Source organism: Acipenser ruthenus, chromosome 24, assembly GCF_902713425.1.
Source record: "Acipenser ruthenus chromosome 24, fAciRut3.2 maternal haplotype, whole genome shotgun sequence".
NCBI lineage: Eukaryota > Metazoa > Chordata > Actinopteri > Acipenseriformes > Acipenseridae > Acipenser > Acipenser ruthenus.
This window is the reverse complement of record NC_081212.1, coordinates 29,731,524-29,742,815: the sequence shown is the minus strand read 5'-3', so window position 1 is coordinate 29,742,815 and position 11,292 is coordinate 29,731,524. Positions and strand designations below refer to the sequence as shown.

The window sequence follows — 11,292 nt, the reverse complement described above, 5'->3', positions numbered from 1 at the left end:
TATATTTTTGTTTTTTTCCCCCTATTGAAGTTCACAACGGTATATTGCAAAATGTAGTAAAGCACATGCAAGCATGACACAGAACAGCAAAGGGTGGTAAAAAAATGATTTTATTGCTCTGTACATCCAGCATTTTTTTTTCATGTATTTATTTTATACACTGGAAACAATAAAATACACAGAAAATAAGCTTGTTACACTCTTACATATACAGCACCTATGTTTCTAATATTGATCTATATGTATACAAATACAGTGGGATACATTAAGCTTTACACAGACTTGTTTGAAGTATTTCAAGATATTTCACAAGCCAAGGGTAAACTGTGTTATACTGCATCAGACGCAACAGTCAAACAAGACACAGGACACAGGAGTGCAGCACTGACAAGAACACCATCAGATACAAGCACAGGAGTGCAGCACTGACTAGAACACCATCACATACAAGCACAGGAGTGCAGCACTCACTAGAACACCATCACAGGTACAGATACAGCACAGAGAAATGCAAGAAACTAAGATTGCATTAGAATTAAAACGCCCTTTTTTTAAGTAAAAGCAGCACTACAGTAACTGTAATGTAAACTGTGAGCTTTTGACGGATTTACATTCTTGGGGAGGTGTAAGCCCTACCTCCAGATGTATTGAAACTATGCATTGATACTGTCTGTATTGAAACGGTATGCATTGATACTGCCTGTATTGAAACGGTATGCATTGTCTGTATTGAAACTGCTGGCTTGCAAATGTACAGGTCGTGTGAAGAGGTGAGGCGGTACACGTTGGCAGGACTGGCTTGTTTGTTGTTTAACTCTCAAGACACAAGCTGAGGGTGTGTAATAAGGAACTAATATAAAGAAAAGACTGGCATAAAGAACAGAGATAAAGAATGGACCTTGCATCCACGGTCCTGGAAATGCAGAGATTAGACCTTTGTGTTTTGAGATGCCTTGTGAGAAGGCTCTATATCACCTGATGAAGTTACTGCTGTAGTTCCTAAAAATAGCTTGGGATTTATCCTGAAGTGTCCAGGACTGTCCCATTAACCCCAGTAATGACCAGTGCATTCCGGGGCTGAAAGACTTGATTCGGGAAGCGAAAGAAACAAGGCATGTGGAACTGACCCTCCTGAAAACTAGAGCGATCCCGTCTCTTAACGGAACGAGACCAGGCTTCAACTCTTCATGCTTCAGTCCTCCTGAAAAAGAGAAGCAGAGAACGGTGTTTAACAGAGCCGTATCTCCCCTGCTGTGTCTCAGTCATACTGCAGTTTACAATGACATACTGCAAGGTATAGTAAACCACAGCCAAGTATGACAAAGAACAGTAAAGGGTTGGTAAAAACAACCATCTAGCCCCTCTGTACATGTGAACTAGTGCAGCACAGCAGAAGAGCCCCAAGCAGGCTAGAAGTATAGTTAACAGTAGCACCCTGAAACATTTCTATAGGGCACTACAGATCTGCTCTCTGCCTCTCCTTACCCACTCATCCTCCTCGGCTGCGTCTGCCTGTGCAGCTGGTTTAGCTGCAGCTCTGCTTTCTGCCTCTCTTTACCCACTCATCCTCCTCGGCTGCGTCTGCCTGTGCAGCTGGTTTAGCTGCAGCTTTGCTTTCTGCCTCTCCTTACCCACTCATCCTCCTTGGCTGCGTCTGCCTGTGCAGCTGGTTTAGCTGCAGCTCTGCTCTCTGCCTCTCCTTACCCACTCATTCTCCTCGGCTGCGTCTCCCTGTGCAGCTGGTTTAGCTGTAGCTCTGCTCTCTGGCTTGTTGGCCATGATCTTGTCAGTCCAGGAGGCCCCTGCCTTTTCATCCCCAGCAAAGTTGCACTTCGTCACAGAGCCCCCGTCCAGCCTGGCTAAAGAAACTGATGCAGACAGAGACACAGACACACGCTGCTGTGATAAGCCAGTCGCTAACACAGAACAAAATTGATTTAACGCAGGTGAAACTGCAGGTAAACTGCACTTACATACGAAGGGACCATCTCCTTTAGTTTTCAGCCGGAGTTGCTGGCCCACCTCTAACTCGGTCTTGTGCATTTCCCCCTCCTGGATCCAGAATGCTGCTGTCTGGCTGGGAGCGTGCTTCGCTGTCACCCTTTCCAGTTCCGCTTTGCTCACTGTGGCCCTCAGCTCCTCCACAGAGAGCCGGTCTGTCTCTCCTTTAGCCTCCACCGCTGCATTGGAAAGGCACAAGGCAGCTAAACAGTGAGCACACTCTTCTCTGGTAGTGTTCTACTCACCTGCCACACAGGACGACTGCTGAGGCTTGGTGTGTAGAATACAAGAGAGACGTACCAGAATATAAAACCGTGAATGTCCCCAAGGTTCTGTCGGGGGCTCGAATGCCTCTTTTTAGGGTCCCTATTGAAGAAACGGAGACCCTTGTGTCTGTACCTATAGCTGCGTGCACCACAAAGCAGTGCTCTGGGTTAGTGTGCACCTAACGTGGGAGAAACACACAATAATCTTTTATTGGCTCACGTCAAGCTTCGTCAGAATGTATGCACCCAGTCAAAATACAGAGTCTGGAGAAACGTGCACCCAGTTAAAATACAGAGTCTTGAGAAACATGCACCCAGTTAAAATACAGAGTCTGGAGAAACGTGCACCCAGTTAAAATACAGAGTCTGGAGAAACGTGCACCCAGTTAAAATACAGAGTCTGGAGAAACGTGCACACAGTTAAAATACAGAGTCTGGAGAAACGTGCACCCAGTTAAAATACAGAGTCTGGAGAAACGTGCACCCAGTTAAAATACAGAGTCTGGAGAAACGTGCACCCAGTTAAAATACAGAGTCTGGAGAAACGTGCACCCAGTTAAAATACAGAGTCTGGAGAAACGTGCACCCAGTTAAAATAGAGTCTGGAGAAATTAAATTGGAGCCAGTTAAACTTACTGAAGGATGACATGAGATAGCCTGTGTTGACCTTCCTCGTCTCGCTGAAGTTCGGCTCGATTTCATTTCCTTTTGCGTCAAACTTTCTCCGGTGCACTCGGCTGGGTTTGATGTACAGAACGTAATAGCGATCCTACCTCGCGGGAATGAAGGACAACAAATGAATGACTGCATCTCACAGGGGGTAGGGAGTGAGCAAACTCTTACATTTCTATTTAACACAACTGACTGTTGTGTTTTTGTAATACAGTACAGTATAGCAGTATTACAGTGTGCACTGTCCCTGGTTCTCAGTTACTGAGAAGCACTGCTATCGTTCCAGTACCTTGTGAGTGTTGACATCCGTGATCACATGACGCGATACATCAATCAGCTCACCTTCCAAAATCACTCCTGTGCCACTTTAAAAAAAAAAAAACATACAAATGCAAATACAAATACACTGAACCTCCCAAATACAAATACAAATACAAATACACTGAACCTCCCAAATACAAATACAAATACAAATACACTGAACCTCCCAAATGCTCTCATTTTGTGGACAGCCACACAAGCCCTAGAGTTAGGTTAGGTAAGGCAAGGATCAAGTCAGATGCCATTGGGTCCACTTTCATAATCTAATCAGAACAATTCCGTTTTTTGAAGGAATGTCAATTACTGGCCAATTATGGATAAGGTGACCATATGGTTCCATGTTCAGTGGGACAGTTCAGGCTTTTCAACTCACAATCCAATGCATTCTGGTACGTTTTACCTGTCTCTGGTACCATTCTCTCCTTTGAGAAGAAGGACTACGCTTACCAGAATAACATCAACAAACTAACTTATTAATTATTATTAATAAGTAAAATGAATTTAAAAGTACGTTTTATGCAACAAACTACACAGCATATAGTAACTTCTGCATAGCATGGTTTTTGGTTTTATAGGTAACTAGTGCACAACTGCGTCCAAAATAATACCATTATTAACTATGTTACTGGTGTTACAGTATATTTGTTCTGTAAATCAATAATAGAAAAGCGCCAGACAGACGCACATTAAAATGTCGAGTCCTCAAAAACGCGTTTTATTATGTTGACTGAGAATAGTCACGCGATGTTGCAGTTCCGTTCGGGTGTCCATAGCAAACGGTGTCTGTATATTATTATTATTATTATTGTGAATGTGTACGCTACCTTTGATACACAGCCGGCTGCCACACGGTACTCACTGTCTCGTTGTGTACAGGTTTATTCTGCAACGCCGTGTTGTGATAAATGCGACTCATTGCAAAAGTCGACAGATTTACAGATATCTTTGAAATCTCAGAATCCGGAGCGTTTGCCCGAGACTTTACTTCCTCATTCTGTCGCTGAAAAGGGAAACTGGACCTTCAAAAAAAGAGGGCGGGGGAGGGGGGTTACAATGGACATACAGCTTTTAAATCATCTGTCTTACAATAGATATCTACTTTCAGTATGTGTTGTTTATCAAGCATTTTAGTAATAATCTAAACTATACGGTAGATTGCAGAATGGTCCATGTGTAATATTTTCTGACCTTTACTCCGCATGTGTCATCACCAATAATGGTATGCTCCAGTACTCACCATCAATTTCCCAAGTTTTTTTTTTAAGCATTTCCATAGCAATGTTTTCACGTTTGCAGCTTGTGAAGCGGCTGTTGGCTTTGCAGAAAGAAACACACGGCTTAGCTGTTGTGTCCAACTGCAAGTGTGTCTGTGTTTTAGTAGCTGGCATATAAAGATAAACATGGTCGGTTTAATGTACATTTTACAGCAGAGCATGAGGTGTGTGTGAAAGCAAAGTTTCCGACTTGGTTCAATTACGCCTTTTGAAGTTTGAAAAGTGCTGAACCTACAGACTGGTGCATATATATACAATACTGTGCAAAAGTTTTAGGCAGTTGTGAAAAAATGCTGTAAAGTAAGAATGCTTTCAAAAATAGATTATATTTATCAATTAACTAAATGCAAAGTGAGTGAACAGAAGAAAAATCTAAATCAAATCCATATTTGGTGTGACCACCCAGTTTTATTCCTCCTACACAGCTGTTTCTGTTTCAGTTAATGATTGTGTTTCAACCTACATATTGAATTGATGATCATTAGCACCTGTTTGGTATAATTGTTTAATCATACACCTGACTATATGCCTACAAAATCCCTGACTTTGTGCAAGTGTACCTAGAAGAATTGATGCTGTTTTGAAGGCAAAGGGTGGTCACACCAAATATTGATTTGATGTAGATTTTTCTTCTGTTCACTCACTTTGCATTTTGTTAATTGATAAATATAAACTATTAACATGTCTATTTTTGAAAGCATTCTTACTTTACAGCATTTTTTCACACCTGCCTAAAACTTTTGCACAGTACTATATATATATATATATATATATATATATATATATATATACATATATATATATACACACACACGCACACGCGCACGCACACACAGCTTTAAGAACACAACACAGTACTTCACTGATTACAAACTGCACGCCCATTGAAACCATTTCATCACGTTAAAAGGCACATAGGAAAATATTTTCTTTATTAATCCAAATATTCTCATACTTATCAACATACACACACATCCTATACACATAGCAATATATTACAAGCACATGTAAATGTACTTTAACATGCAGTTCTTACATGGACAACATTTAAGAGACATGCCAACTGAACAGATGGAAATACACAATTACAGTGGCTTCCCTTCACACAGTACAGTACAGTACAATCCTGGAAGTATTTTAGCCCATTTGAAATGACTAATTTAAATGCTGCAGAGAAGCAGCACGCGCTACACCGTCCCGTCTCCGTACAGTGCTGCTCCACTGCGTCAGCAGAGCTACACCGTCCCGTCTCCGTACAGTGCTGCAGTGCGGCTCCACTGCGTCAGCAGAGCTACACCGTCCCGTCTCCGTACAGTGCTGCAGTGCGGCTCCACTGCGTCAGCAGAGCTACACCGTCCCGTCTCCGTACAGTGCTGCAGTGCGGCTCCACTGCGTCAGCAGAGCTACACCGTCCCGTCTCCGTACAGTGCTGCAGTGCAGCTCCACTGCGTCAGCAGAGCTACACCGTCCCGTCTCCGTACAGTGCTGCAGTGCGGCTCCACTGTGTCAGGGTTAGGTTGGGAGCTGGGCTGCACTCCCTCTCCGCTCCTCGTACTATTTCTTCACTTTGGGAGTAACTTCTTCCAGGGTGGCTCCTCCTTTCCGTTTGAGTTTCGAAGGGCAGGCGGCTGCAGCAGGAACGAAATCAGGACTCTCCTGGAATCCAAGAAAACAAAGAAGCAGTTTTTAAAGGAAGGGCTGTGGTGTGTAAGTGAGGAGGGGGTGGTGCATGACGACAGCACACTGTGTTCATGAGTGTCCTCTGAGACAGAACTCCCCTCAGTCCTAACAGTGTACCTGGTCAGGTGAGACTTACTCACTGTGGAATCAGTTCACACTGAGCAGGGCTAACAGTGTACCTGGTCAGGTGAGACTTACTCACTGTGGAGTCAGTTCACACTGAGCAGGGCTAACAGTGTACCTGGTCAGGTGAGACTTACTCACTGTGGAGTCAGTTCACACTGAGCAGGGCCCTGCCCAACCTACCTGGTCAAGGGGAGTTCTGAAACCCAGGGCTGGGTGCAGGACTAGTGTGTGTTTCTAATGCTGAACTTCCATATGGAGCACAGTGACAACCAGCTGTCCCAGACTCAAACTGTGATAATCTTCAAAGAGGAAGAAGTCATCTGGGCTTTAAACAAACACACAAACAAAGCACTGTACCTTACTGAGATTAAACAAGCACACACACAAAGAGCTGTACCTTTCTGAGACCCTCTTGAGCAGAGCTGTCTGCCCTGCTCTCTTCTAATAGGATTCTCTCAGCTGCAGCCTGTTGTTCATCTGTCAAAAAACAAGATAAGCAATACAATAGAAGCATGGCTGGTATGGTGGTAATACGAGTGGACCGCTAGTCTCTTACAGTAGCACATTGACTGTGTTTCTGCATGGAACTTCATGCCTACATGTATCTGCATCAATATAGCTTGTCCAGATCAAATGGTGTTTAAGATGCACGGTACCAGTTGACATGTTATCGAAAGCCCTTTTAGCCAGACATTCTTATCTCTAATTTGCATGTGTGTAACTGTTCTGTAGTCACGTATAAAGCTAGACGCCTGCGATTCTGAAGCTTTGAAGAAAGTGTCGGAGCCCCTCACCAGCTGAAGGAATCTTCCCCAACTGAATCTGTAACCAAATGCTCTGCCTCTGGCTCCAGTGTCCCGGAGGCTCTGCCTCGTACAGGCGATCACGCTGCTCCGGGTGTGCCAGCAGATACTTCCTGCAGACTGAGAACACAGAGACAAGCAAGGGATGAACCACACAGACGAGCAAGGGATGAACCGCACCGACACCTCCACACAGACAAGCAAGGGATGAACCGCACCGACACCTCCACACAGATGAGCACTCACACCAGCACACAGTATTTATAATGCACAGCCAATTATAGTGGATTCATTCCTTACAATGCAAAGATCAGCTGTCTCCCAGCTCACCCATTAGCACACTATAGCTTGTTCCTTATTGAGCTTCTTGTTTAGAACAGCATCTGCAATATTCTCATAGGCTGCAAGAAAGAATGAAAGATAGAAAGAGAGCCCCGTGGGGTACCTTGGTACATGGCTGTGGAGACGGGGTAGCTGATCCCCAGTACCTCCTCTCCATTGAAGGAGCTGCAGTAACCCTCCAGCATCTCCAGGCACAGCCCCCTCCTCCTCCAGCTCCTCCTGACGAACACAGTGTCCAGGACCGGGAGCTGGTAACACAAGCTGGTGCAGCCGCCACACAGGCTACCTGCGGTTCCACTTTCATTAGAGACGCTTTCATTACACCTTCCCCCCGTTGACCCACAGCGCTGCGCAGGCACCGCCCAGTAATCAATGAGACCCACCTTTCCTCTTGACGGTGTAAAAGCCAGCCGCTTCCCCTTCTTGCCACAGAATCGTGGCCTGCTCCCTGGGGGGGTGGGGGGTGAAGAGGGGGTTGTCCTGGTCTGGGGGGCTCTCCTGGGTCCCGTAAACAATCTGGTTCAGGATGAACAGGACGAGCCTCTCTCCCACAGACTGCACCTGCAAGGACCTGCGCTATAACAGTGAGCCACACCAGGGTACAGTACACACACAGCAGGGTACAGTCACACACAGAAGGGCACAGTCACACACAGCAGGGCACAGTCACACACAGCAGGGAGGCTTTAAAACAGGCCTGTGCAGCTACCCTACCTCTACGAGCCCGTGTCTGGAGGGGTCGGATGTCCTCAGGGCTTCCTCCACAGCCCACCAGCCTGAGCACAGGTAGAGAGCCAGCACTGCTGGGAGAGAGGGGCCAGGCATCACCTCAGAGTCCAGGGTTACTTTAATAGGTCCTCACAGTACACGCACAGGACCTGCAGTGTACACTCCTCCTCCTTTTATGGCATGTTTCTATTTCGTATGAACTGTATTTGTGTTACTTTTACTGGTTGCATTGGAACAGGAAGGTCGACATTGGAACCAAAGCCTGTTTTTTATTAGACTGGTGCATTGTCCATCGCTCACTCCTGCTGGAAACCACTGACCTCGATCCTGCTCACTCAGAGCCAGGACTCTGTGCCTGGGGTGCTCCTCTCCGAACAGAGAAAGGAATGACACATTCGATTCTGAGATGTTCACCTGTCGGATACACGCGTACAATATTAGCGTGTCTGATTTGCATGCACTGAAGACACAATTAAATATATTTAAATACAATTAAAAACAGAATGAACCTCTCCTCCCCCATCAGGCAGAATAAAGCGCTGTGTTGCGGAGGCATCGCCACTCTGCAGCGCTGCAAGGAAGTGCTCCCCGCTTCTCCCCAGGGACTCGTAGTCCATGCCAGACAGAAGATCCACTGGGTAAGCTTTAACTTTAAAAGAGACGCGAGGCTGTGTGAGGTGAGGTGCGGTGCACTGAACTACACCAGCAAAGTAAGCGGGGCTGCAGAAACTCCTAAGAAAAACGAGCAGCTGTCCACAGGGAATACATCATTCTTACTGATATTGTTATTCTGACACGGCATCCCTTCTGCAAATTACACGATACTCGACTTTTTGAACACACAACACAAAATAACCGAACTAAAATTATTTAACAGGGTTTACATCTATTAAGAGGAACTCGATCGCCGTTTCTGTTTTCCCTGTACGAGCTATAAATGCCGTGACACCCCCGCTACAGCTCGTTGTTTTTGGACTTTGCTCGCTGTTTGTTGGAGCGACTACAGTTATGTAAAATTAGGTCCTTTCATAATAATAGCAGGATTCATACAAATAAACAAGACGATAACTTGCGCTGAACGATGGAATAGGAGAATACAGAAACACTTCCGATTTTGACAACAAGATCTTAGTTCACAACTCCAATGGAAGAGCAGTCCAGTGCTCGACCGTGAATCATATTTAGCAAGCATGAGGATTCTTGTTATATACACGTCTGCTAGTCCTGTTATTTTCTTCCCCGTTAACCTTATTTACATTGTTTTTCCTTGTCATCTTTCACGTGTTCTTACCTTGCAGTGTTTTCTGTTCCCGAGTCGCCAGAGTCTCCATTTTCGGCGCAGGTGACCAGACCTGGCACAACAGCGTCGCCTGCTGGTCCTTCTTGAAATGTCATTGCCGCACACTGAGATTTAGCAAAGAATGTATTCACTCAAATACTGACGCAATTAAAATTACATATAAATTGACATTTTTTACAAACTTTAACCAAAGCATCTCTGATTCAAACACCCAACCAAGAACGCTGCACAATTTTAGGCTGACCTTAGAAAATATTGGCGGTGCAATTCAACCAGTTAGCCAGAAGGTGGTGCTAGTGTCCAATACTTGAACACACGAGCTAAATTCCTGTTTTTTTTCTGTGAAAACCTATTCACCTGTTAATTTTTTTCTCCCTTCTTGGTTTTCTTTATATTGTCGGGTGACTGCAGGCTTTGTGCCACACAGCCGTTATCTGAGGCGGTTCATTAAGGCGACAGAATTACGATCCCACCGTCTATATACGTGTTCTCTGCAGTACGGGTTCATCATGTGACTCCGTCAAGCTCATGAAAAATGCATCATTTGCTTGTGTTTTGAACGGCATCGCTCACAGGCGTTCCTTTTGTGTCCATAGTGTTGTGTACTCTGATTTAAAAAAAAGTCCAGGTCAAAAATAACTAATCCGGTACTTCCGAAGAGTGAAGAATGAACTTTCCTGATTGAAAGCAGGTACCCGCCTGTCCTCGTCATGGAAACAGCAGAGCTTCTTTGGGAACACGTAAGCCTTCTCAATAAGGCAGTCCTGTATGTACGACTGTTTATAGGCACATGATTCATTGCTTCATCCAGCACAAGGACGTGGTCTCTTCCTAAACAGGAAAGCAGATCGATACGAGATGTGAATTTTCAAGAATGCAGTGCAGTAGCGTTCACCCAGGCAGGTAAAGAGCGTGGCTGGCAGAATTGCTTTTATTGTAAAATGTATTATTTTCAAAGTGTAAAAAGTGTTACGGGCAGTGTCGTGTGACGCAGCACCGTTCCGGATTCTGTCCCCAGGCGGTGAGATGAGATGAAGTTAATTAAAACCACACATGCAGACGAGCCCGGCTCTTTTGCACGGCGGTTCCGACGCTCGCTTGCAGTGTGAGAGGTGGCTGCTGCTCTCTGCGCAGATAGATTAATATTGTGTTTAGAATGGTCTGTTCCCTGTACGTGCAGGGAGACCCCCGTTCCCCACCCCTCCCTTTAAACGCTCGCGCTCTGATGTACTGCAGTCCTGTACTGTACAGTACTTGGTGAGGGGAGATGAAGGGAGGGCTTTGCTTACATCAGCAATTCGGTTAAGCAGTTCAGGAGTGTTTAAGAGCTGCTCCTTGCATAACGTGGTGGAACAGCATATTACACGAGGCTTGCTCGCTGCTTCCCTGCATTGCACATGCCCTGGTTATGTCTGCGGTATCGTTCTGGTGGCAGTGGCCTCCGTCAGTCAGTCTGTATTTGTGTGTCTGTATGAGTAACACAGTGTGAGTGTGCGTGTTGGGATGTGAGTACGCTAGCCCATGCATGAAGGTGGAAAACACATATATGTCCAAATACTGGTAAAAGGTGTAATGCACAAAGCTTTGAAAAACATTTTCTCAATGAAGGTCTGAACCTCAGCTTCAGGAGAAAGGGCTGGCTCCTCCACACAATGCATCCTCTGATCCTGCTCAGAATACATCAACCAGCGCGTAACTCACCCCTCCCTACATGTGATTCACCTGCCTCCCCACCCAGTCTATCATAGGGGCGGGGGACTGAAACCAAAGTAATCTTC

General features: G+C 45.4%; 2 protein-coding genes across 10 annotated transcripts; both read right to left on the bottom strand.

The window, feature by feature from the left end:
* Positions 1–92: 92 nt before the first annotated feature.
* On the bottom strand, positions 93–4,276 carry arpin (actin related protein 2/3 complex inhibitor). Its single transcript, XM_058999234.1, has 6 exons — positions 4,085–4,276; positions 3,229–3,304; positions 2,904–3,036; positions 1,974–2,180; positions 1,705–1,868; positions 93–1,201 (listed from the first exon to the last, which is right to left on the bottom strand). Exons 1-6 carry the CDS (start codon positions 4,174–4,176, stop codon positions 1,193–1,195), a joined length of 681 nt encoding a protein of 226 aa, XP_058855217.1. The 5' UTR covers positions 4,177–4,276; the 3' UTR covers positions 93–1,192.
* A 1,151-nt stretch (positions 4,277–5,427) lies between these two features.
* On the bottom strand, positions 5,428–10,765 carry LOC117429200 (protein FAM169B-like). 9 transcript variants are annotated; one of them, XM_058999216.1, is made up of 10 exons: positions 9,872–10,762; positions 9,506–9,618; positions 8,724–8,863; positions 8,535–8,628; positions 8,200–8,288; positions 7,869–8,056; positions 7,589–7,782; positions 7,135–7,263; positions 6,738–6,817; positions 5,428–6,190 (listed from the first exon to the last, which is right to left on the bottom strand). In XM_058999216.1, the coding sequence occupies exons 2-10, from the start codon at positions 9,543–9,545 to the stop codon at positions 6,089–6,091; spliced, it is 1,056 nt and encodes a 351-aa protein (XP_058855199.1). In that variant the 5' UTR covers positions 9,546–9,618; positions 9,872–10,762; the 3' UTR covers positions 5,428–6,088. The 9 variants fall into 9 exon arrangements, with proteins under 9 accessions (XP_058855199.1, XP_058855202.1, XP_058855198.1 ...); XM_058999219.1 differs by having other exon boundaries at positions 7,869–8,046; positions 9,506–10,765; XM_058999215.1 differs by having other exon boundaries at positions 9,506–10,762.
* Between the last annotated feature and the right edge of the window lie 527 nt (positions 10,766–11,292).

What these genes read in the sequence shown, in the direction of transcription:
- LOC117429200 (XM_058999215.1), bottom strand. Translation starts at nt 9,545, where the DNA reads ATGGAGACTCTGGCGACTCGGGAACAGAAAACACTGCAAG. An exon ending in CCAGACACGGGCTCGTAGAG is followed by an intron (nt 8,057 to 8,199) that starts GTAGGGTAGCTG and finishes GTTATAGCGCAG; the next exon opens with GTCCTTGCAGGTGCAGTCTG. An exon ending in GGGGAAGATTCCTTCAGCTG is followed by an intron (nt 6,818 to 7,134) that starts GTGAGGGGCTCC and finishes GTTTTTTGACAG; the next exon opens with ATGAACAACAGGCTGCAGCT.
- arpin (XM_058999234.1), bottom strand. Translation starts at nt 4,176, where the DNA reads ATGAGTCGCATTTATCACAACACGGCGTTGCAGAATAAACCTGTACAC. An exon ending in CGGATGTCAACACTCACAAG is followed by an intron (nt 3,037 to 3,228) that starts GTACTGGAACGA and finishes CCCGCGAGGTAG; the next exon opens with GATCGCTATTACGTTCTGTA. An exon ending in CTATCTCATGTCATCCTTCA is followed by an intron (nt 2,181 to 2,903) that starts GTAAGTTTAACT and finishes TTTCCAATGCAG; the next exon opens with CGGTGGAGGCTAAAGGAGAG.